General features: G+C 45.6%; 1 protein-coding gene across 1 annotated transcript in view; it reads left to right on the top strand.

The window, feature by feature from the left end:
* LOC122538803 (tyrosine-protein phosphatase Lar-like) overlaps positions 1–26,255 on the top strand; it is a 153,160-nt gene that overhangs the window by 12,753 nt on the left and 114,152 nt on the right. Inside the window, exons 3-4 of the mRNA XM_043673183.1 lie at positions 1,308–1,503; positions 25,214–25,352. Coding sequence (XP_043529118.1) covers positions 1,468–1,503; positions 25,214–25,352 — 175 coding nt within the window. The 5' untranslated portion in view covers positions 1,308–1,467. The remainder of the gene's footprint in view (positions 1–1,307; positions 1,504–25,213; positions 25,353–26,255) is intronic.

The following is a 26,255-nucleotide window of genomic DNA, read 5'->3' as shown; positions in this document are numbered from 1 at the left end:
TTATTCGCAACGTTATTTTTCTTTTCGCAGCGCTAAATTTTACGTTTCACATTACGAAGATAATTAAAGAAAAGTACGTGCATTTTTCCTAAGTATTACATAGAAATTCATAGTCTAGTTTTTAGTTTTTAATTGCAACATTTTTATCTGTCTCAGAAAAAAAAAAAAAAAAAAAATGTATTTCATCTAAAAGGGTGCTTCTAACTTTCGAGCAGGAGCGTGCGTACGTACGTTTTAACCCACCGAAGGGAATTTTGATAATTATCGAACGTTGAAACTCCGGTTCCAATTTTTTAATCAACATTCGCCCGTTCGTACGAAACAAGACTCTCTGCGCCTCTGTCTCTATTTGTTCACCTTGCACGATGTTTCCCGCGTTTCTTGCGTCTCTCGAGGATCTACGTGGATTTAACGTGATTGACGGCAAGGATTAACCGAATGAAACGTATGTCGCGGATTAAATTCCCCGGAAGTTTGAGAAACGAAAAAGCGAGAGGACAGATTCCGATTTTGGAAATGGAGCATCTTTGGCTCGGAAGGGGAACGTATGTTGGAGTATGTTGGAGTATGTTCGATCGTTTCTTTCGGTCAAAAGGAAATCAGCCCATCCACCAGATGAAACTTTACCTCTCGTGACCGAGAGGTCGCCTAGGATCTTTTCCTCTTATTTCGCGAACGATAATTTATTGCTAACGTTTGCGCTCGCTTTTTCACTGTGAAATTAGGATTCTGGGAATTTGGGAACAGAGAGCGCGCAGGATAGTTGCTCAAAGCCAGGTAGGATGTTTGACCTGCAGGTACGATCAACAGAACCCGCAGTTTACATAGGTGTGTAACATTAGCCGTCTCTGAGTAAATATGCATGCTTGTAGCACACCTGATTGAGTTACTCTATAAAGTCCAGGTGCTCGCGTGACGGTGTACCCCGTACCGTAAACGAAGCTGCAAAGAGTGAAAATCATTGTCCGCCTATTTGAAATTAAATCGCCCGTTATTGACGTTATGCGCGATCGATCTGGTGCGCGCGTACGTGTCGCGTCCTATTTCGTTGGAAAAACGGGCGAAAGAAATTCACACGCGTACCGCCCCGTGCATACGTGTACGTGCCGTGTGCATTGTTACGTTTCCTTTTCATAAAATATCGAAGCACTTTTTGAATTTATCCGGCTCGTTCGTTTCATATTCCCTCTCGCGCGTTTCAATTCAACGAAAGCAACGGCATTTGACGTTGAATTGTTACGTACGCTTGGTAAACACAAGGTCGTTATCAACACTGAGAGCTAAGTCTCGTTAACCATTCCTAACAGGCGAATACGAAGCATCCTAGCATTGGATTTGATGCCTTGTTCGAGAATTTCTATTACCTACGTGATGTCTGGAGACATTTGCTAACCCGAGCGATACACAGTCAGATAACACGCGAACGAGAGGTTCGCTTGAAGGACTGGCGGAAGGACGTCGGGGGCAATGCTACCAAATGTTTCACAATGTACACCGACCCATGTATGTACCAATTTAGCACGCACATACACGTTTACCCGCTTCTGCCGCGTTCGCGTCTTCTGCTGCTACATTATTTATGATTCGACGTTTCTCATTATCGTTGTGTTCTTTTCTAGCACACCTCTCTCTCTCTCTCTCTCTCTCTCTCTCTCTCTGTCTCTCTCTCTGTATGTATGTCTGTCATTTGTATCATAAGAAGAATTTAGCAACCGCGCAGCACGATCGATATGTAAAATTGGCTGTTTTTATTCCGAATAGCTTCTAACAGGGCGCGATCGATATGTAGGTTAACGAATTGACGAATTTTCTTTTTAGCAGAAACTACTTAGCAGCTTACGGGCAGCCTGTAAAAGATTCAAAGATTCAAATACGCGGCTGAGCTCCGCGTGAAATCCTCTGTCGTAACTTCGCTTGCGCGTAAATTTCATTCTTCCCTTTACGCTGTCCGATGTAAATCGCCGCCTGTTAATTCCTTCATACGCCACGTAGTTAAATACTTTATTGTGCACTGGGCGAGTAAAAACGTGAAACGTAATATCTTCGCGTAGAATCGAAGCGTGTAATATCGTACTTGGCAAAGTGCAAGGGAAGGACGCCGTGGATCACACGTACGGTAAGCCGGGCCAGTTTATTAGACGTCCCGCTGCGATCTTTATTAGCCTTCTCTGTTCCCCTCATAAACGGGGAAGTTGTGCGTGCACCGATATTTGAATTTGCGTAGTCTAACGTATATAAACTTGACAGGAGCCCGCAGCGTACATCAAAGTTCAGGCACCTAGAGCGCGTTCGTTTCTCACTATGTGGCAGTTTATGTCCGTGACAAGAAGCGCCATGTGGTTAATTTCACGAACACGAGTCAAAGGGTTTCGTAGGTTTCCGTTTAATGAAAGTATTTTTGCCGTTAGAAAGCTGTTTCGTTCATTAACGAGCAAGTAACGCTCTAGATAATCTAATCTCGTAAAATTGTGGAATCTACGCGAAAGATATCGTAATAAAAAGAGAAGGAAAAACGCTTAGAATTGTTGCACAGATGTTAGAAAGTAGAATTTGATCTTTTTTTTTTTTTTTTGATTGTTTGATAGTATCGAACAACTTTTAACGTAAACGTTCGGGATTTTGTACACGGAAAAGACGTAGAAACTAGAAAGTTGACGTCGCGATAGTTCGATATGGTACGCTTGGTAATGGTAAATTGTGAAACACGGGCCTACGAATTTTGGTTTATAAACCGACTATGAGCGCACAGGGAATAGGTAAAAGCGAGTTCATCACTAAATCATGATGCTTTTACCCAGCAGCTTCGTCACTTGTTCGTTCCAATTCTATTTCCCTTCTTATTTGCTTTCTTCGCGCGTTCTTGCATCCCCCCTGTCTGTTATCTGCTGGCGAAGAAGTAGGAAAAGAGACGGTGATAGTCGTCGTATTCGTAGTCCTTTGAGACAGCTTCCTTCCGCCTGCGTTTCCCTTTGCGTTTCACTGTTTTTTTCTTTTTTCTTTTTTTACTTTTTTTTCTGTATCCAGTTCCGTGGTATGTGCCGCGTCGTAGACACGTTTATGTTCAACATATTGATATTAGTTTCTCGGAGGATGAGGCGAGAGTACGAAAGAGGCCACCCCTATCTTTGGAATCAGGTCAGAGGAGGGTGTTGCAAAATTGAATCGTTCGGTGGAAGCCGCGAGCTTCTCCATTAGTTCCCGGTTAATCTAATTTTTATGCTCGTGCGATCAATTTTCGAACAATTTTCGTCGTAATTCTTGATCTGGTCGGCGTGAAACTCACAGAGGAGCAAGGTTGCTGTCCTGCCTGAAATGCAGAAACAACGATTAGCAGTGTCGTGACATGTTTCATTATATTGTACGTGTCCTACTCCAAATTTTAACAACCTGATGTAATATTTTAGTACTCAGTGGCATCCAAAAACAGCATTTCACGATCTGAAGGGACGTGAAGGGCTTTTAGCACAATACCAAGACAACGTTCTTTCTTAACCGAGTGTGTATCGCAGTGGATTGATAAGTCTAAAACAGCGGTGCGTGTATAGCTTGCTATTTATTGAGAAATTACCTTTTCTGGGAATATAAAAGAGCTGCTTGTACAAAGGTGGGCCAGATGCGTTAACAGACAAAGGGACTACGTTAAAAAAAATATCGTTGTTGTAAGAGCGATAACGTTGTTATTTTAACAGATTTTACGATTACGCTGCTGATAATTATTTTATCGTTGCACGTCGACCGAACGAATGAAAAAGAAAAAGAAAAAAAAAAGAAAGGAAGGAAAATAAAAGGATACAGTCATGTCCTGTGGTTGAAGCGTAATTCTTTGAAATACGAATGATTCGATAGCTCGGTTAAATTATTCGTTCAAAGCACGACGAGTAAGTTAGGTACAGAATAAAATCCCGCGGCAGCGTAGCTCGGATAATGGCTCGGTGGTTTGGAGGAAAGCGATGGAAACTGCGGAAGTATGTTTTCCTTTTATTTCCGTTACGACGGCGGTGACAGCGCAACGGCAAAATAGCCGCCTTCGGCAATCGCACGATAAACACTACTCCATTCTTCCTTCTCTTATCCCCGTTTCTTTTCTTCTGTTTCTTGCTTTCGTTCTTCCTTGCCTCATTTCGCTTGGGCCGCGATTGGAAAATCGAACGGAGCCTCGCAGCTTTTTGCCTGAAAAGTACAGGACAGTGATGATTGAAATGTTTGTTAGTCTGTTGTTTCGTGGCGGGCGTCGGATATATTATTACATACGTTTACGTCGACAGCGAATCAGAATTGCGAGGGAAAACTGAAGAAGAACTTGACGTGCAGAAAGTACCTGTCTGATCCGGATAATTTAAACAAAAAAAAAAAAAAAAAAAGAAAAGTAAAAATAAAAGGCGAGAAGAAAGAGAAACTTCTGTTAACTCAAAATCAAGAAAATAATCTTGCTACGTGATCACTTTTTAAATATAATCTGCCCTGGAAACAGAAGCGTATTTATGAAAAAATTCTGTTCCACAGTTTTCACTCATCTCCATTTCGTAAAATATTCTGTCCAATTTGGAATTGGCCAAATTCAAATGTACTTGACTAATTTTCATACTTTTGTTTTTCTCAGACGTCTAAACGGAAAAATCTTTGATTTATTACTCCCTGCTAGTACCATGATCGCAAAGATACACTTGTACGTTTTTAATTGGTTGTGGAGCTTTTCTTAAGGTATTCCTACGAAGAAATCTAAACGAAAGCTCAATTCAATTTTATTATTACGGCGGTGCTCCACAATATTGAAAGGATTCACGACGGATCTTTAGATCCGTCGGTCTTTGAAACATTTTTATTAAACACGCGGTTCTTCCGCGTAGCAGAATCACTCAGACATTCCTCCCTTCCCCTAAGTTCTGGAGTAAATTCCGATCTGTTCCTCATAGATCTTTCACCGGAAAGCATCCTCGCTTTCCTTTCCTTTCTAGCTCTTCTGGGTACGATATTCCAATTCTTCAAAGCGGTGCAACATCAGATTGCTCGCCATCCCTATTCTCTCTCTCTCTCTCTCTCTCTCTCTCTCTCTCCCACGTCAAACAATCAAACCGATAACCGATAACTACGTGACTTCCATCGCTAGCTATCTCTAAGCGATCAGCACTTTCACTCACTGCGCATAGCCTAAGTTCCCATAAACTGTTTGAAAACAGAATGGGATTTAACTACAAGGATCGGTTTCGCGGATTTTTGTGCAAATTCAGATTTTTCAATGTACGATTAATTTTCAACTCTAGGTTAACTTTCTTCTTTTCGTTGTATTTCCAATCGAAATTGACCCGACTCGGTCAAAGACTTCGATTGGATGGCAAAGAACGCAGAATACCAGCGGTCAGAAATTCGACAGTCGTTGGACCCGTTGCCGACTGATCCAAATTTTGACACTCCAAAGCAGAAATCTGTATCGAAGGAGAGAAGCGCTACCGTTTAAATTTAGTTGCAGAGACTGCAGCAGGGAAGGTCTTACTGACCTTAGGGAGAGGAAGCTCCGAGTAGCTTTTGCGCACTTACATTTTCTAGGTGGTAAGGCTTTATGGCAACAGGCATCATAAAATGGATACAAAGAGACTATATTGCCTCTGGTATGAGGCTAGGGAAGCCAGGGCGGAGACGTGAATCTGCATATGGAACGTGCATTAAGTAGTTTCTTCAGCGTTTAATTTAATACCCTCGGCCACAATGGGGAGGAGGGACTGCGACGACGAAAACGTCTCAACGTCCCGTTTCTATCAACGTACCGGCAGGTTTATACGTCTTGCAGTTTCGGCATCCAGTTGCCATCTCAATGTTCCTTATACTGCCAACTAGCACTGTACACGATAGCCCATTATCATCGAGATTTTGATTATTCCGCGGGGAACGTGTATATAGTTTCCGCGGCACGATACTGGAAACACTATTATCCAAAGTTTGCCGGGGGGGCTCGAGCCTCGTTACCATTGAATTAATTCCGTTAGTTCTTGATTGGGAGATTTCTTTCTTTTTTTTTTTTTTTTTTTGCTCGTAGAACCTCCTCTCCCCTGAAGAGATCATGCGAAGGCATTAAATATTCAGGGATCTGGAACCAGGTCGGGCGATTTTCCTCTTTTTATTATTCCTCTTATCGTATTTCGATTCTCCCATTATTTTTATCTTCCTTTCATTCGCGTAGTTATTTCTTGCTCGTCTATTTCCTCGGTTTCCAGATGGTTCCTCCCCACAGTCGAGACGCTTTTAGAAAAATCGAAGTTGCGTCGCGGATTCCACTGGCCGATCCCTTTGGACGTGTTTTAATTTTTCCAAACGCAAATGAAATATTGGTGCAAATAATAAATGTACAATGTCTGGAGAAGCTGCTTCGTATTGTCATCTCGAGTTATCATTCCTGCAAGTTCGACTACATTGGTACTTAGAAATACACCTAAGAAAGAGTGAAATCGTCATCCGACAGGCACGTTCTGTCGCTATCGGTAGTTTGTTAAAGGGGCAAATTCGGTCGGGAAATTGACGATAAACGACGACGAAGACGGGGGAATAAGCAAAGACAGATGTGAAAAGACGTCTGGTAACGGGCACGAAAGGTTAGTCGGTCGTGGAAACAAGGGGCGACCGTCTCGCGCAAACGATTGTGACGCAAAAGGAAAACTCATTTCGAAGTAGAGAGAAGCGAGAGGAAAAGCAGAGGAAAGGACTCAAGGACAAAAGGTGGGCGAGGAGGGAGGGGAGGGGAGGGGAGGGGGGAAGAAGACAGAAGCTGGCAGACAGAAGGTGTGTAGCAGAGAGCAGCGGCGGAGCCAGGGCTAGCTTCATTTCTTCGTAACTCGGCGCGACAGTTGAGAGAAAAATTGGTTCTAGCCTCGGTCGGGTCAGGAAGGTGCGAAGGATTCGAGCAAGGGGCCGCTGTCCGGAATACGAAGGGTTGGCTACATCCTCTAATATCTTATGATTTAGTGTTGGATGCAACGACGCAGCTTAAAACGCCAACGTTATACGACGCTACAAGCCGATACTGCTGCGAAATTAAACTTTCGCGGGCTGCTGGGCTCTTTGACTCGTTTTTTAAAGGGGTCCGTGTATTTTTCCTCTCCCTCTGTTTCTCCCGTTTCTCTTTTTTTCTTTTTTCGTTTTCCTTTCTTCCCTCGAATTACCTCTCCTCACCTCGTCGGAGATAAATTTCGCAGTCTTGGTCGAAAATTTTCGCGTCTGAACGATGTACACATTGGCTGCCTACGGTGGAAGATGCTCGCTCGTTGTTCATCGTAAGTAGATGCATCGAACTCGCTATAAATTACGCGGCGCGGGCGTGTGTTTTCGTTGAAAATTCGTTAGGTCGGACGTTAACTAAGCGAGCGGGATAAGCTGGCGGCATTGGTGTTCTCTTAGTTGGAACGGGGGAGGACGGACTATCTAAAAAAAANAAAAAAAAAAAAAAAAAAAAACAAGAAAGAAAGAAAAAGGAAAGACGAAAAAAAAGGACGGGTGGGGGCCGTTTGTCAGTTGGCGCGCGTCCATTAGGGGTGAAAAATCGAGTAGCAGCACGGTCATAAACAAACAAAATTATACGAGACCGACGGTTCCTCGACTAGTTCGGAGTTCATACGTGTCGCGTCATGTATTCCGTAGCATGAATTTTTCTTTGCGCCGTAGTATATCGATCTGCATCTGCTTCGGGCGATACCTAAACTACAAATCGGCACGTTCGATTAATCGATATTCGAAATGCAAGTCGGATATATATAAAGAAACGATGTAGAGAAAAAGTTGACTTCAAAAACGTTTCTTGCCAATATTCCAAAGAATTAATGTGTTAATGACAATTGTAAATTGCCGTTGGCGAGGAATTAACATTTTTTTTTTTTTTTTTTTACAGTAAGAAAAAATTAATGCGTGTTTTGTATTTGCTGTTGCACAGGTACTAAGATTACGAGTATTCGCTGATTTATAGTATTTTCACTAGCACGAAGGTTAATCTGAAATTCCAATTCCATGTAGATTTTATTCAGAAGTATCACTATTATCTTCCTCCTGTCTGCCACGCTCAATGGTTTGATCCCAAGACAGCCATTTGTATATCCCGTAGGAAGTTTCTTCTTTCACGGATTTTCTACTTACGGGAAGAAAACGTAGACACGCGTTTTGCTTTCCTTAAGCGTTAGATCCGCGCGTGCAATGATTAATCATCCGATACTCCAAATAGTAAAATCACACGTACAAGTGATTGTTTATTTAGGAAAGTCATTACTTTTTTCGCTCTGAAACGCGAACGATTGTTACGAAATGCACAGAGAGTGGGACATCTCGCCAAACATCTCGCGAGGATAATCGCACCTTTCGTGAAAATAATAAATGAGAACGAAAGGAACGATGTTGGAAGCCGGACGTGGCCGAAAGCGACGCTTGTTTCGTCGCTTATACGTTTCATTTTGATTTCGCCCCGGTTTCGATCGATCAGTTTGCAGGAAAATTTATGGCGCAGTAAACGCAAACGAGAATAGATGAGGCCGCAAAGCCCGGCGTTTCAGTTTTCATCTGCGGCGAACGTTGGCGTATAGGCAGCTATATTATCAGGATATATCTTGAACGACGCGCAATGTAAACGAACATACGCTGGGAAAATAATAAAAGCAGAGGGAAAGAAGAAGAAGAAGAAGAGAGAGAGAGAGAGAGAGAGAGACGAGTACGATTGACAGGAGTAACTGAAAGTTATCGAAGATAATCCCGCGAGAAGATGGAAATCTCCAAGACAGAATCTCTTTGATTCGTCCGATATAAGCGACCGAGTCTCTATATCCTCGGTTGGCAATCAAAAAAGGATCGTATAACCTTGGTAGATCGAGATTCCGAAGAATCATGTTCCTCCTCGCAGACTTTAAGTTACGGCTTAGATACGAAAGGGCGGTCCGTGTGCTAGGCGCTGGGATTGATTGTGGCTATGAGCGCGTGATTTATCTTTCTCGCTTCTCTTTTAGAAACCGTCCTTCTATTCTCGTCTTCTTTCCTGTATCTCGATTTCTCTCTCTTTCTCTCTCTCTCTCTCTCTTTTCTTTCTTTTTCTCTCTCCCCTTCCACCCCTACGTCCCCTTACGCTTTTCATTTCGTACCGTGCAAATCGTTCAAAACTCTTCCCGGCGACAGATACTGTTTTTAACGTTTCACCGCCGGAGCAAGAAAGTGGAAGTATCCGCGGTAAAAACGAACGGTTTCGTTAAGGAAAGTTATAAAATTTAAGTTACTGCTGCGCGAACGACTTCGCCCCCTTTTATGCAGACACTTTGCTTCCGTTTAATTAGCCGCAGATCTTAAATCACGTTCAGATATTAAGAGCTTAGCACCCTAACGTTCGAGGAGCCAAGTAATTTCCCTCGTTTTTCTTTTTTCCTTCCCTCTTCTTCTTCTTCTTCTTCTCCTTTTTTTTTCTCTTTCTCTCTTCTCCCTGCCGATTCTCCAGCTTCTGCAAAAGCAGCATCCGGGATCGTTACGTACAGTTCAGAAATAAGTCTTACTTACAATTTGGTCCGAAACAACCGCTATAGATCGGTATTGATCGGACAGCGGGCGGAACGAAGTTGCGATCGAGGCAAAAGGGGACGAAGATATTAAAACACGGAAGCTACACATGGTAGCATTCTCCCTGTGAGAATCAATGTTTGCGATTACTCGTCGTCGACTCGAGGCTAATACGTATAAGTTGGCTACCGCGCAACAGGCAGCCATGACACACATAAATTCCAACTAGTAGACGGCAAGTAGCACACCTGACTTCCGGGCCCGACGTGTCAGCTTTTCGAACGAGACGAAACACGTGTAACGTGTTGTATCGCAAGTTCTTTTCCATGGAAATTCCCCAACGATGATGTATAATCAATCGAGACGAGAGGATCAATCGGGCATCTTTCAGGCAACGATCGACTTATAAACACGCTCGCTAAATACTGTCTTTTTGTCATCCGAGGTTGTATCGAGGCAATCAGCTGGCAAAAAAAAAAAAAAAAAAAAAAAAGAGTAGGATAGAAAGTTGGAGAGAAGAACATTTTTGTAGATTCTCCGCCAGCTCCGAAAGTATTGGCCGACGATGACGGCCGGTCTCGTTCGCGATACCGTCAAAACTTTCCATCTCGTGGCACGACAAAGTGTTGACCGATCCGCACCCCCTTTCCACGCGGTTCTCTTTACCTCCCGACGGACTATACTTCACCACCGGCCGCTTCTGTCTCGATGTAACTTATATTTAATTACCGTCGGTAATATATTAGATTTAAAGAGTTTTCTCGTAAAATATCGCAACATTAAGAAAACCTCGACGCTTCCACCGAGACCGAGGCGGCCGAAGAAAATGATTTAGCTTTCATGAATTCTTTAAGGCTACCGGGCACACCCCGGCACTAGAAAGTCTCCAACTACACAGTCCTTCTCTCCCCGCTGGCTTTCGTTCTCTTTTTCTCCATCTTTATCATTGCCTCGACAGAGGCTTACACCTATAGTCTCTCTTAAATTCACGCGATCATTTTACCGCCCTTTGGCGGCAAATGTTTTTCCTACCGCCTTCATCGAGTAATTAATAAAGCGGCTAGAACGTGTATCGCACAATCCTCTGAATTTCCGCGAAATTTCCTCAACTCTGTCTGTCTCCTTCCTGAATCAAGTCAAGTCCTTCAGGTCATGCTGCATTGTCGCTGCGGATTTTCGAGTAATTCAATTAGAAATGTCGAAATAGCTCGCACGTGCCTGTGTCAAATCATTGAAATTGGAAATCAGTCGACTTCTTAACTTAGCCGTTATATTTATACGCGCGTTAAATTAAATTGAGAGCTGGCAAGTTAATTCTACTCTCAGCGATAGGAATTGGCACGGCGGAAGCCGTTATCTCTGGTTATCGCCTAGTTCCCCTAAATATCTGCTTCCGGACGTTGCTTAGCCGACGTTGCCTTTCCTCGCCAACGAGGATAAATCCGACATAACAACCTCGCGGACAAATGCAATTTGTCTGATTTGCGTTTTATCAGTGGATTGTTCACCGCTCTGAATGGACGGAGATCACGGAAATCGGAAGCGCGTGTGTCGTTCCTTTTGTAAAACACGGCCTGAATGGAGGAGACACCGGGGGAGGTTGGCTGAATGCGTCAGGGGAAACTGTTATTTCTCGATCGTTCGCTATTCTCTTTTTTTCTTTCCCTCCTCCCATCCGCCCCCCCCCCTTCCCCCTCTTTCTATCCATATTTCCCAGATTCGTTCTCTTCATTAAAACGCAGTCAACGCGGTCGAAGTAATCGGCTCTTTCGGCACGAGCGAGCGCCGGCTGATCCGAAAAGAACGAGTAGCCTAGTAGTTGCGGTCTATTCACCGTAACCTAAATGGATGAACCGTATTTATCGTCGCTACGCGAGTATAAATGAGTTAAAACGAGAAGTGGCGCGATGAAAAGCGCGGGAAAAACCCGGCTGGTATATCTTCGTGGAGCGAACGAACGGTTTAACCGTTTCATTGTGCCGATTGAAATCGCCGGGAACACGCCTGTTCTTCTCTCTGTCTTTTTTTTTTTTTTTTTTTTTAATCCGCCGCTTGTTCGCGGAAAATTATCATTGAATATCCATTCTCTTTTTCTTCTGCGGGGGAATGGGGTGGGAAGGGGGCGAGGGAAACGCGTGGAGCGTGAAAATAAAACAACGGGGTCAGAGCGGAGGCAGAAGAAGAGACTGTGGAGGAGCGCGCGTGACACTTCGTACGATATCTCGCTGATGTACACGAAACGGCACTTAAATCCCGGATCAACGGTCATGTGGGTTAAGCGAAACCACACGGGGACCGGTACGGTACGGTTCGATGATGAAACGAAAAGAGGAAGGAAAGCGGGGAGAAAAAACTTGACAAAAGCCCCGGCATCGGCTCCGTAACGCGGAGGAAGATCCGCGGTGGAATATTATCTACATCGATCGTTGTCCCGGTTCTACCGTCTCTCTCTCCGATAATTACTTCTCGCCATTTCATTTGTAAATTCATCGACAGACGCCGCTCGAGTTTGATCTCGAGCGATTATTGAACGCAAGACCTCGTCTCGGAGAGGATGAAAACGGCGAACGAAAATCGAGTTGGATCCCGGGGGAAAAAAAAAAGAAAAAATTATAAACGAGAAAGCGCGGTGTTATTTGGTTGTTTTGGAGTTTCCACGAGGTGGTCTTGGCGGGGTCTCGGAGCCGCGAATCTCGTTTTCTAATAACAATGGGTACGCTCGAGCGTGTCTCATCTGTGTAAAAATTTAATTGCGAAGACTTTTCCTCGTTGTTATTCCTGTTTAACGACCAGGCTGATGCCGCATAATGAGATTCTTCGTTATTCTTTCATGCAGGGGTAAAGCTTCTTCTTCCCCACTTTACGCTCGGTATTATCCTGTCAGTTCCTTTTGCGTTCCACTCTTCACGTTTTCTTCTTTTTCCTTTCGTTCTTTCCTTCTTCCTTTTTCTTCGCTTCTTTTTCCTTACATTTTGTCTCACGTGAAACACGAACACGCGCGGTTTCTGCGGCGAATCCATCCAAACACGCTGTAATGAAATTATTTTCGCCGAGAACAATTAACGGTGAGCAAACTCCGGCGACGAACTTCGATCGAATTGTTTTTTCATTTGTCAGTTTCTGACGGATTTTACCGAGCCCGGGCTCCACGGTAATCCAAACGGTCGGATGTTCGATGAAAAATGCAGAATTGGTGGAGGCTAACGTTCGATGGTACAATTCCATTAGAGTTCCCGCCTGGGATCGACTGACAGTGTCAGCCTGACGTAGGATGCGGGCTGCGATGGAGAACGAATGAGAGAAATGAAAAAAAAAAAAAAAAGAAGAGAACGCACGAACGAAGGAGAAGAACCGTGGAATAAATTTGAAAAGAGACAGGGATGAAAGAGGGAAGGATGTTGGAGTGCTTTTTCGAGAACTGTGTGTGTTGGTTCCATCGAATTACAATGAGTATTCGTATCGTCGTTCTGCAATTGCCTGTCTCGTTACGACACGAGTTCCAAACTCGGTATCGCCGCGGATTTTTCACGCTACAGAAAGCACGTAAATCACGCATAATACACGGGAATATACAAAAGTGTTTTACACGAGTGAAATAAACTTCTACATAGGAGTCTCATTCTCGAAGCTATTTTCGAGAAAAGACGAGTTTGCGTAATCAGGCTTATCTCTGAAACGACTGAACATTTGGAAACTTGTGTCGCGACGTGGTAACCGTCGTTCATAGAATCGAAAAGTTTCGTTGTATCTGAGAGAATTCTAAAAAAAAAAAAAAAAGAAAAAGAAACTATCGTCGTTGTATCGGTAGAAAATTGCGGATGGTAACTTTTAAATCAGTTAAGAGCACGATGAAATTTGTCTACCCGGTATACTATGGCGATGTTGCACGTATAACAAGTTAATGTCTCGCTTGGCGCGTGTACGCGCTTGCTTATTGTTTATGCTATGAATAGTTTATTCACTATCGTTGTTCGTTATCGAACCGGCACGGCTTTTGCTTATACGGGCTTTTGCCGCGGCCAAATGATTTTCTATCCGAAAAAGCTCGCCGATCGAACGCATAGATCGTCCGGTCTCTAAGTACAAGGAAAACATTTTAACCTGCCGATACGACGACGAGAGCAATTAAAAATATTCGAAATCGTACGAACGGGAAAACGTTTCGATTTTCCCGTTTGTGGAACGCCGCTAGACGATGATAGTTTTCGAAAAATGGCTTTCATCGGTCTTGCAGCAACGCGAAGAGTGTACGGTAGCAAAATGCATAAATAAAGTGACCTGAAAGCGCGGAGCCTGGCAGAAACTTCTTTTTTTTTCCCCAATTTTTTTATTTCATTTTCCACTCGCGTCCAAGTAATGAAAACACGTGAAAAAAGAGAAAGGAAGGAATAAAACGCACGATTCCTCGAAAATTCTCGGAGAACGGTTCGATTGTTACGTACAATTAGACGTTCTTTTTGACAAACGTTCAATAACGTTTTTAATCCATTTATTCGGGTTTACGATGTCCGCGAGGGAAAACGTTGGTTTTGAAAACAAGCGGGATAAAAACGAGCAACTAGCCGCCGTTAACGTTGCAATACATAGTTACAAAGTGAGACGCTGCCCGAATAAAACGAATTACAATCGCGTTGGATTTGTTTGGCGTCGACTTGGCCATTGTACTTCACCCTCCGCTCTGTCCGTTTTTACGCGCAAATGTCTGAGTTTGTTGATCCTCGTTGTTCGCGTAAATTTCCTCTTTCAACGTCTAGTCGAGGGTTTCTTTCTTTTCTTTTTTTTTTTTTTTTTTTTTTTTTTTTTCCTTGACGTTCTCGACCACGGTTCAGGCTGGTAGAACGATTGCTGCGAGAGGGATCAGATTCAGATGGTACGCCGACGTTCTCGAGATGACTGGAGAGGAGATATCGCGAGATTATAACGAATGAAAGGAGAAACGACGGAAGGAAGGAAGGAAGGAAGGAAGGAAAGAAAGAAAGGAGTCTGCGATTGTATGTTGTGTAGCGAGAGAAGAAGAGGAAGACGTGGCCGAGTCGCGTCTCGCTCGACTCGTCGCGAACCAGTCGTCGTCGTCGTTTGTATATTTGAGGCACTAACGGCGGATACGAGGGGCCTTCAAAAACTTTTAATTAATACGGATGACGAGCACACAAAGCCTCAACCGAGCAAAGAATTCCAGAACAAAGAAAAGGGAGGAGTATTGTTGTCGGGTCTTGTTACGAGTGACACGTCGAGACGAGAGAACGAGATGGTTGGCGGGATATAGGGGTTAGGGGGGGAGGGAGAGGGGTGCGAGAAAAGGGGAGTAAAGATAAAAAGCGTAAGTAGAAAGGAAACGAGGAGGAGTAACGCGTAAAAACCAGGGGAAAGAGCTTGCATTTCAGCATCATCCACTTCCCTTTACTTGCACTTCTGTATTTCGTCCTTTCACGGCGCGAAGGAGACGTGTAAACAAGAGAAATCCACGCGAGCGAGCGAACGAACGAACGAGCGCTTGCCATTTTACCCGACTTCGTACCGGTACGATACACGAGGTCCGCCTGTTCATAGAGTTTCACCCGGGGCAATTAATCGAATTGCCCTTTCGTTAAATCAACCCAGACGAAAATTACTATCCGCGGGGTTATCGTCGCGATTCTATAATCGTCCGGTGCGTCCCATTGGAGGAAAAATGGCGCGAGTTGAATGCCACCGGTTCTATCGTAAACGATCGAAAACGCAAGCGGAACGCGCTCCGTTCGAACGTCGAAGTATTGTTTTAATCGAATAAAGCGATACTGCGGAGGGGGGAGGGAAAGAGTGCGAAAAAAGAGGGAAAAAGGTGATCACCGGATCCATTAGCGAGTATGGAAACGTAATATACCAAAAATACCGTATGCCGGCGACCATACGTTTTGCTGTCGTTGTCGTTGCCGCTGTTTTTTCCCCCCCTTTTTCCTTTTTCTTTTCGACATGTTGCGAATTTTAATGAAACGTCCAATTTAATGGTTGTTTCCTGTGAAGCGAACTAAGAATTTTCGAAACAACGCGCGACGTGAAAGGAACTTCGTTATAGCCGCGCGCGCGAAACGTACGTACGTCAAAGTAATTAAATCCTCGCATTACGTAAATATATGTACGTACTGCACGCGTGCGTGTACAAAAATCGTTCCGTCTCGTTTGCTGAACGTGTTTTTTGAGCTTTTGCCAACTTCCGTCCGGCCGTACCTATCTTTGAAGAACCGATGCCAGTTTTTAATTAGTCCTTTCCCCATAGTCACGGGGCATACGCTGAAATTTCCATTCCTTTGCTCGAGCTTGCTCTTCCCTTGAAACTTTAACGACCGACATAATTATATTTAATTGTCCCGGGGCGGAGGGGGAAAGAAATTTCATAAAACGAGGCCGTCGTCTATCGTCTTATCGTTCGCTTGTTCAACGTTTCGAAGGGGCCGTGCAATTAGCAACGCTGTTATTACTTCTGTTACGGTTAAACGTGTCGCGGATGGAAACGTTTCTAATCGAACGCATTTTTCCGGACCTCTTTCCTTGCCTAGCTCCATTTGGGACCAAGGGAATGATTACATCGGAGATAAAAGACTGGCGGAAGTTCCGGACCGATCTGATTAATGTTGCATCGTACGATCGTTTGCTCGTGTATCGATCTTCATCTGGTGGTAAACGGAAAGCCAAATGAACGGGGAAACCGACGAAAAGGTAGGGTCGAAGGATTCAGGTACGTTTGTTTGTGGATGAAATCGTTTACACGTGTATGTTGCTGGCGTTCCATGTACCAGCGCGTTGTTAGCTAGCTCCTGTGTTCGAATACAAACAGCGTTATAGAAACTCCAGGCAGATACCACGTTGAAAACGAATCGAACGGTTGTCGTCAATGCGTTGCTTCTCGTCGTAGTGGTGGAGGCAACGGGGGTGGAAAAACAACGTTGCCCTAGTCGCGTTGAAAGATCAACGAAATGGAGTTGATCCTTCGCGCTCGGCAAGTACATATTCATGAGCGTTCCGTAATCTGAAACCAGCCAAGTATCAACCATTCGGTAACGACGAATTTTCCAAAAATTTATTCGAACAGAAATATTTGAACAGTCGTGACTAAAGTTGAAATTGGGCACAAAGTAACGCAAGTTACGTCTCGAGAGTTACGAAGGGTTGTAGACATAATCGTAATCGTGCTCATCCATAATCGAATGGTTAATGCTCCATCTCGAAGGAATATCCGACAGGCGCTTGATATTTCTAGCTCGATCCTCTTCAGACTGAGAGTGAGCGAGAGGGAGAGATGGCTTTCTCTCGTTCGGAACCATGAAAACTTCAGACTACTTCGGCTCGTCTCGATCTGCTTCGATCCGCATGGCAACGATGGTACGGCGTGATCCCTTTGCCACTGACAATTGGATTCTCCGCACTACTCTCGCCGAGTTACAGATTTTTCCTTTCCGCGAAAATTTCCTTACAGTCGCCTTTGACAGGAGATATTCTCTTCTCCCTTCGCCGTGTCTCTGTTTCTTCTTTCTCCTCGTTCCCCCGACCAGTTTCCTCCTCTTCGTTTTCTCCGGGTCTCGGTCTCGGTCTCGGCCTCGGTCTCGAGGTGCAGCGTTTTCTAAGTACCGAGCGTGAAGGAAGATTCGTTACCGGCCATCCCTCTTCTCCTTCCTTCGTTCTTTCAAGCACTTCGCGAAATCAGCTTTTCTTTGAATCACCGTCGATGGAGGAACCGTCGAGCGACGAGTGGATATTCATTTGCCGTTTGCGGAAGTGGCAGCGGCATCGGCCGATCGTTTAAGTCGTGTTCGTGACCATTCTCGTTTTTTCCGACGCTTCGTCGCTTTCCACGACCTATTCACTCTTTACGCTGTATTTTTTTTTTCTTTTTTTATTTAATTTTCAACTTTTAACTTCAGACTTGGACTTGGTCGAGGTTTAAGTTAAAACTTGCTGAAAATCTGTGACTCTGACGATATAATACAGCAAGCTCGTGAAAGTCGGCCGAGATGCACCATTTTCGTAAATAATTACTCACCACGTTTCCTTTCTATGTTTCGTTTCTCCGCCGCAAACGACCGATAATCATCGCGCCACGTGTCCGTAGGAGTTAAGATTTCAAACGTAATTGGCGCCGATCGGAAAGACGAGGCGCCTCTTCGACTACTAGTTACCGATTCAATTAAAGGGGCTATTCCGCCAATTAAAGCGACTTTCGTCGATACAACGACACGGTCATTCGCTCGCGGCTTCCATGAATTTCCCTTATGGAAGAAACGATTCCGTGCTCGGTTGAGTGTAGATTTTTAACTGGTTTCGTGATCAAGGCCATTAAAGACGAAACAACGGCGGCTCGTAGGGGAAAAAAGGAACGATCGGGGCTGTGTTCTCCCTCGAAGGTTGCCAGTCGAATTTTCACCCGTTTTCACATTAGTTTCTCGCGGCTACCTGTGCTTGATTACCGTAAATTCACCGCGTGATAACGCTCTCGAGTGTTGAGAACGTTATCGAGAGCGTGTAGCAGCGATCTTTGGTGGATATTTTTGACCAACGTATGTAAGTCACAAAACACAAACACATACTCTGTCTCTCTCTTTCTTTCTCTCTCGTGCCCGTTTGAAATCTAAACACACTTGAGCGACGATCGATCGATCCGACTGCGTATTACGGAATCTGCGCTTACGTTAGTTGCGAATTACGCGCAACAATTACACGGCAGCTCTGTGCGAACGAACGAAAGTTCTCGTTACATCGTGCAAATAAGCCGGCAGCAGAAAATAAATGATCGATAACGGCTAAACCGAGGGCGGAAGGTTAACGAATTGTTGAAAAGGTAAATTATATTTAAACCCGGCGGAGAAATTGCTAATTGAACGCGTTTAATTTACTTGGAAAAGAGTGACACATACCGATTCGATGATGTGATTTTTATTTTTTTTATTTTTTTTTTTTCGTTTTCGCGCGCAACACGCACGCGGGTACGCCAAACACGCGTTTATTGCGTCGCTCGAATCGCATTTCAATTTTAACCGGTGGACATTCTGTGAAACAGAAATTTGCAACACGCGAACAGGTTGTGTTATTATTAACATTATGTATCGGATACGGCACGAAATAACTAGCCAAGTTTTGTTTAATAAATCAACATTGAAGTACATCGATAGCACATCGAGACAAATTCACTTTTACCGCGAGCGGATAGGGCGCGCCAAAGTGCCGCGTGTATTATATATCAGCGTGACGATCAACTAATTATCAAACGCGACCCAAATCGTGTCAACATTAATCGCGGCCAACGGTCCCCGATGCCGAACTAACGCGCCTTCTATACATATAAAACGTTGGCTGATTTACTATTTATAAATGAGGACGTAAACGTTGAATTAGCCAAATTATTTTATCGCCGACCGCGAATTCGATCCCGGTTCCGCTTTGATCGTGAACAAAAATCGAATCTCGTCTCGTCTCTTTTCGCGTCGCGTCGCCAACACCACGCGTGAGTGGACGTTTCCGCTCTTTTTTTTCTTTTTTTTTTTTTTGAAAACGGCGAGGAGAGATGAATAGGGGACGCGACGAATGGAAGAAAAAAGGAAAAGAAGAAAAGAAAAAGGCGAAGAAGAGATACCAAAGGAGAGAACACGGCTGAAGGATAGAGACATTTCCGAGAGTAATTTTCCACCGGGTGGCGTCAAGAAATGTTTATTCATAAGTTACTAGAACGTGCACGATGTACGATTGTCCCGCGACGTTTTACACGGCCGTCGCTGCCGTTACCACCACCGGCATCCAGTTTTGTCTGTTTGCACTCTTTCGCTTTCTTTTCTCCCTTTTTTTCTCTCTCTCTCTCTCTCTTCTCCCTTCTTTCTTTCTTTCTTTCTTTCTTTCTTTCTTTTATCTTCCCCTACGTACAGACGCGCAAATGTGCCAACACGTATGTACACACGTTAGCTAGCAAAAGTTCGAAAAATACCGACGACCGTTGCACGCCGTGCATCCGCGTATCCGAACGGTGGATCGAAGCCAGGAAGAGAAGGAGAAATGGAAGCTACCAAACGAATAATAAATGAGAGAGGGCAGAAGACACCTCTTTCCATATTATTGTCACGTTATTGCGAACTCTGTCCAACACTGGATCCAGCTCCAACTCCGGCTTCGGGTCGTAGCTCGCGCGAGCAGCGATGTTCAGCTGCAGCCGCTGTTGCAACGAAATAATACGTTCCGTTCCGGATCTTCTCGTTGGCCCGGAGAATTTACCGGTTTCGTCCGGATTATAAATTCGTAATTCCGGATAATCGGATCAGCGAGCGTTGTCCGCAACGCGAAAAACTAAACACGGGGAAATCCCCTGGTAAACGTTATCGGATGACACGCGTAAATATCGGACGGTGCCTTTCGGCGACGCTTTTTTTACACTCGTCGAAGAGCATTCCCAAACTGAGAACAAAGCGCCACGCTGTGTCTCTCGATGGAGTATTTTTGTGAAACGAGTTCAGTTACACAGGATACGAGCGAAGAACAGCTGGGGGGTGATTGCTAACGCGAGAGACGAAAGATGAAGAAAACCGAAGCAATAATAATTCGCTCTGACTAGCTCGCGAGAGTAATTGGTTGAGCAATTGATCGAAACGACCCGAACAAAACATCGTTCGTGGATGAATCTTTATGGCGACAGTTTAATCTATGACAGAATATTTGCCCTTCCGTCGATGGATCAATGGTAATCAGAGTGATCAGCGAACGAGTGGTATGGCGTTTTCTAATTACGGAGGAAGATTAACGATGAAACAACTTCTGACTTTTCAAAGGCCTTTGTCGTCGAGGGATTTCGCGACGCGACAACGAGGCTACGCAGTCGACTCGACACCGGACGATATCCCGCTTCGATCGTTCCCAGTCGGTCGTTTCTTATTTCCCTCGGAGTCGTTAGCCCGTCTTCTTCGCTTTAATTGAAGTCGTCGCGTTACACGTAGTGGCTCGCTGCTTGCTTCCTGGTTATTCTTATTCCGACCTTAGTCGTCGTCCCTTTGTTCGAGGCGAAGTGGCGAAGTAGTAGGCAGATTTTTAGAATGGAAGAATAGAAAACGGCGCGGTCCGAGATGCCGAGGGATTTATCATCGGGGCCACGGTGCACTGGCCACGATATTAAATTAAGTTACGCGCACCTTGGAATTTTTTATTATCACCGGGAGCAAAGGAACACGCTTTTCTCTCTCTCTCTCTCTCTCTCTCTCTCTCGAGATACGCTACGGTGCCTCGTTTCTTTTTTCATCTTTCCTTACCGCTTCGGCTCTCTCTTTCTCTGTCTCTCTCTCTCTTTTTCTTCGTCAGCACTTCCCGACGATTCCGTTGCCAAGTTACGTCGACCTGTTTATATTTCTCAAAGTCCGCCGGTACCTACTACCACTTCTACTTTATTTTGACGAGCAATATGAAAAAGATCGGAATTGAGAAGACGACGAAAAAGAAGAAGAAGAAGAAGCAGAAAATGAGAGAAGCAAGCGTGTTTATTTTACGATTTGCCAGTTCGATATGTTCTCCACTCGATGGTTCTTCGATTGGTTATTTCGGATATTTTCGGAAATTTAAATCCGGGAATTTGATTCGTCGAATCGACGCGTTACGTCGTTTTACAGCTACTAATGGTCGAGGTCATTGTCGTTGTTAAGTCTAATCGCGCGACAATCGGCGGTTTTATCGTCGTCGTCGCGGTCGCGCTAGTTTAATTAGCTTCGACCCCTCGTCGCGATACATTTGCCCCTTCGTTTACCGCGTGGCAAACGATGGTTAAAAGCGGATAGAGAGAAAGAGAGAGAGAGAGAGAGAGAAAGGAAGCTCGCACTTTTACTCGCGGGGGCTCGATGATTAGAGGGAGAATAACTTGGTCTCGCTTGTAAATTAGTTACACGGTACGTTCGGTAATTTCGCAGGGCGAATCGGTGTACTTCGTTAGACAAAGGTGTCTCTGCCATGACGGAGGCGGTAGCTAACCATCGAAGGAGCGAGTTTGCTGAGAGATAGCCAAACGAGCAATCGTAAATTAAGTTGATTACGCTCGCCTTAATGTCGTAAATATCGATCGTTTGTCCCGGACGATCGCTCGATGGCGTCAGATTATTGTCGCGTCATCGGTTTCAAGTCGTAAAATCCTCCCTATCGCCGAATCCCATTTGGTTTTATTTCAAATTGTAAATTGAGGCAAAGCAAATTTGTCCGCGAATTTTTTGGCCCTATAGTACCAGTCAAAGTAATATGCAAAAAAAAGAAAGTAAAACACGAGGAAACATATTTTGTCAACTGTCGAACACACGGAAACACAGAATCCAACACTCGACATCGCGTTTCACTTCGAAATTCAAATTTATAATTCTTTGCCCGTCCACGGGAGACTCGACGTAGCAAATTCTCTTTCGCTCGACTTTGTTTTTTAATCGGCAAAAAAAAAAAAAAAGAAAAGGAAGAAGAAGAAGAAAACTCGATTGACACGAGCGCGGGAGGCGCGTTAATAATGAACGACGGGAGAAAAGGCGGAAGAAGAAAGTGTTGGAAAGTGTACATACACACACGCACACACACGATTGGCCTTACTTACCCGCTTCGAAAAGAGTGTCGCGTTGACGGCGAGGGTTTCCTTGTGGCGGCCTTGGAAGCTCGCTGTACTCCCAGGGGCCTTCCCGAATTCTTCCGTTGTGGTTGGACGACGAGCAAGGGCATCTTCCGAAGAAGCCTCGCACCGAAGAAGCAACGAAAAAGAAAGAAAGAAACCGGTCGACCGGCGAATTTCGGTCGTCGAGCAGCGCAAGCGTCGAAGATCGCGTCGCGGCGATGTATCGATGTGCATGTTAGTCTCTCTAAACTGGCAAGCTTGTCGCGTTTCTCTCGTCGGAGGTTGGGCGCGAGTCGCCTGGCACTCTCGTCCGTCTCTCGGCGATGTTTCTCTCTGTCTCTTCTCCGACTCGCCTCGTGGTCGCGGACGAGCAGAGCACCGTCCCTGGGAGTACCACGCGGACAAACATCGAGCTAGAAACTGCGATACGTCGGCCAGAGTACGGCGACGGCTCACCCCGGACATCCTCTATCGGCGCGGCGAACGCATGCGTCGCGTTTAAACCAGCGCCGAAACCACCCTCTCTCTACCACGTCGCTCTTCTTCTTCGTTTCCTTCTTCTCTCTCCTATCCACTCTCTGTCGTTTTACTCGCTTCCCTCCTCCCCCCCCCCCTATCTTTTTCGAAATAGTTCCCGCAGCGCACACGCTGCAGAGCAATTTTTTCTAAAGTTACTCTACCCCTACGAAGTTGAGAAGCAGACTAGTTTGGAATTCGGAGCGAGAATAGCTCGTCAAACGCTCAACACGCGTTGGGGGGTCGGGGCTGCGAATTAAGCCTGAATTAATGTTCAATCTCCAAGTGTTCTCGGATTTCTGCCGACAGCGTTTTCCTGTTTTCTCTCTCTCTCTCTCTCGCTCGCTCTCTCTCTCGCTTTCTCCTTAAAGTGGCGGAATATTTAAAGGCGATTGAAAATTTTTCCACGGCGCGAATTCATAGGCGTTTCGTACACGGCGAAGTCGGCCTCAGGGGGGGTTGCGGCGCTTGCGCGTCGTCGGACGGCAGGTCGCGAGGGGGTATCGTCGGGGGGTATGGGGATGAGTCAGTCAAGCCGCAGCGCGCGTTCAGAAAACTACCCTCAACGCGAATCATCCCTCAGCGTGTCGCTGGGTTATTTTGCAATTTAACCTTGAGTTTGCGGCAAGATTCACACGTGCTCCTCTCCTCCCCTTCTTCCTCGCCCTCGTTTCTCTTTCTCCGCGTCGCGATAACGTCCCGCGAAAGTGGTCTTGTGCTACGAGGTCTCCGGAGCCGCGCGAACTCCTCTTCGACCGTGGAGTTTTCCAACTCGGGAAGCAAAGAGGGAAGGAAACGCAGGAAGGAATATCCTGGTAGCGAGGAAGCGGCAGCCAGCAAGCGAGCAGCAGATAGTTCGCGAAAATGGTTCGCGTTGTGCGCACAATCGCTTTAGCCCTCAGCCATTTTAAATCGCAAAAATTCTTAGAGGTGTAGTTTCGGTCGGACGATCGACGGAAGGAAGCGAAGAAGAAAGCGAGGCAACCACCGAGAGAATGTGACACGAATCGAGGGAAAGGAAAAGGACGCGCGCGAACCATCCTCGGATATTTCTCCCCCGAATGAGATTTGAGTAGCCGGTGATTCTTTCGTCGTTCTTTCGTTCGTTTCGAACGTTCGTTGTACGTTGTCCGTTCGATTCGCTGTTTCGTTGGAAAACTCTGATCCAATTCGACCGACGTCCAAAGTATAGACGGAGATGATACCGAAGTCACCTCGGAGGAATTAGTACGGAAAGGAAACAACGCGGAGCGCAGAGGAGCTGAAACTGAAAAGCTGATATTCGGATGTTTCTCGATAGATAAGATGAGGAGGAGCGTAATCGATCGCGAGTCGAGCGAAAAGACGGAGGGAGGATTAGAATTCACCGATCGAAAGATGTAACTGAGGCGATAGAACGTTTCCGAGAGGAACGTTTCTAGATCTGAAGTGAACGTGGTGCGCGATAAAGTTTTCACAGGGAGGGGGAAGCTCGCTGAGGAAGATCAGCTTTTCGAGCGGCGAACGTGGTGAAAAATATGGAATGGTCGTGGAATCATCGAAAGAAAGAGTGCAGGTAATCGTTTGGAGGTAGTTGAAATTGCACACACGAGAAAGGAGAAGGGAAAGGGAAAAGAAGAGGAAAAGGAAAAGAGAGAGAAAGAGAGAAAGGGGGAGTGCTGAGAGCTTCGGCAAGAAAGAAACGGAAAGGAAATAACGAGAAGACGAATGTTTCCAATCTTCTTCGTGGGCTATCGCGATATACGTTATTAGCGTGTCCGTCGTCGGGATCGCGGGGAAAGATAACGAGGAAAAGGAGTAGAATCGCATCGTAAAGTGAAGTGGCTGAGAAACGGGATGGCAGAGAACGGGAAGAGAGAAGTGCGTTGATCTCCGGGGAAATACATCGGCTGGGCCAGGTTTTTTTTGGAAGCGAGCTTTTTCGGCGAAGAACTTCGTCCTCGAGGTCGGTCCGAGAGCGGAGGATCTGGTAATCGCAACGCACGGGAAGCAGAAAAAGAGGGATCCGTCGTGCCAACGGGAACAGAGCGTGTGAACAGAGGAACTCTCTCGATGCGATTAGATCACAACCGCGCGATTGTTAACGATGCTCGTGAAAAACTTGCCGCTTTTCTCTTGGTCGGCCGTGTGCGAGCTCGCGTGTCGCGAGACTCGCGTCCCCACGTAGGTTACAGAACGCCGTGCCGGTAGTAAATGGCGAGTGTCGTTAGTTACGTTCGATTTTCGCTGACCAGGCGTTTCCGTTTTTCCCTAGTCCGTGCGTGCTCGTCGTCTGCTGTTCTCGGCTACCGACGAATCACACCGATAAATAGTATTTTTGTATATACGCGTTAAGCGCAAAGCCGGTAACGCAGCAACGTTCACTCGCGTGTGACTGGCGACGCGTCGTTTCGAACATCGTGCGAAACTGGAATTTTGCTCAGCTCGAGAACGAAGAATCTCCCGTCCTGTTTCATTCTTTGGCCTTTCTTACTCGACACACAGGCTCGCTCGCCTGTCTCCAAGTCGTCTGTCACACTTCGGCTCACTCTGGCCGAAGACGTCCAGCGCAACTGGAGTGGTGAAGGTGGTATGTTATGACGAGCGTGATTTGTTTTTTCATAGGTGGAACGCTGCAACGGTGGTATTAAGTGTGCAGTGATCACGGGAGACCGAGGGAAGACGGGAAAGAGGGTGGTCAATATGACTCCTATCTTCCTCGTCCTGTTGGTGGCTATCGACCCGATTATCGCGCAGAATGGTGGTGAGTAATCGACCAGAGAAATCCACTTCTTTTCAGAGACACTTTCGGTGGACACTTGCCGTGTTGTACGAACATTGATAACGAACTAACCGCCCAGTGACAACTCTAATGCCGAGTGTTTGACGTTTTGTGGAGGAACTCTGGACAGTATAATCGTGCACCCGTGGCACGTGTGTGAACTGATGTTAGATCGTCGACGAGTAGAGTCCGCGTGCCGTTGAAACCACTCTTGATAAACACTTTCATATATATATATATATACATGTATTTACCGCGTAGGATACTAAAAACGTTGAAAAAAAAAAAAAAAAAAGAAAAACGAGAGCCGCGTTCGGTCATCGGTACGCGAAAGAAAGAGTGATCGATTTTTGCGTTGCGCGTTAGTGCAAAAAAAAAAAAAAAAAAAAGGGACACGGGAAAGGGAAAAAGTGCGCGCCAGTGCAACGTGCTTTTGTCGAAGGTTTGAAAGCTCGGGAAACACGCCAACGACTGTTTGTTTGCTCGGAGCGCGGACAGATTTGTAAATTAACCCGGCACGAATGACGTGACGTGACGGCATGCGCGTACGCGTACGTAAGCAAGAAGAGGATCTCGTAATAGTCGCGCGGCTGAAACACCCTGGAGTCGCGACCAGCCGCGTTAAAAAAAATTCCGGAGCTGGTCCCTCGAAGCGACGAGTAATAACGCGCGCGCTTTGAGTTTCGCCGTGGAATAACGAGCAACGTCGCGCGAGCTCGTGCGACGCGTGTGTGTATGCGGGCAAACGGGCATAAATGCTTCCGATGCGTTTAGTTTTAGCACGCGTTAGACGAATTGGCCCGTGGTCCGACCATGTGCCCGTTAAGTCCCGTGTTTGCTCTAACCGTTGCGTATCAAACGACTCGTAAAAGCCACGTAAAAAAA

Source organism: Frieseomelitta varia, unplaced genomic scaffold, assembly GCF_011392965.1.
Source record: "Frieseomelitta varia isolate USP_RPSP 00005682 unplaced genomic scaffold, Fvar_1.2 scaffold_178, whole genome shotgun sequence".
In the NCBI taxonomy this organism is placed as follows: Eukaryota; Metazoa; Arthropoda; class Insecta; order Hymenoptera; family Apidae; genus Frieseomelitta; species Frieseomelitta varia.
The sequence above is the reverse complement of the archived record's forward strand: the minus strand, read 5'-3'. Positions and strand labels throughout refer to the sequence as shown.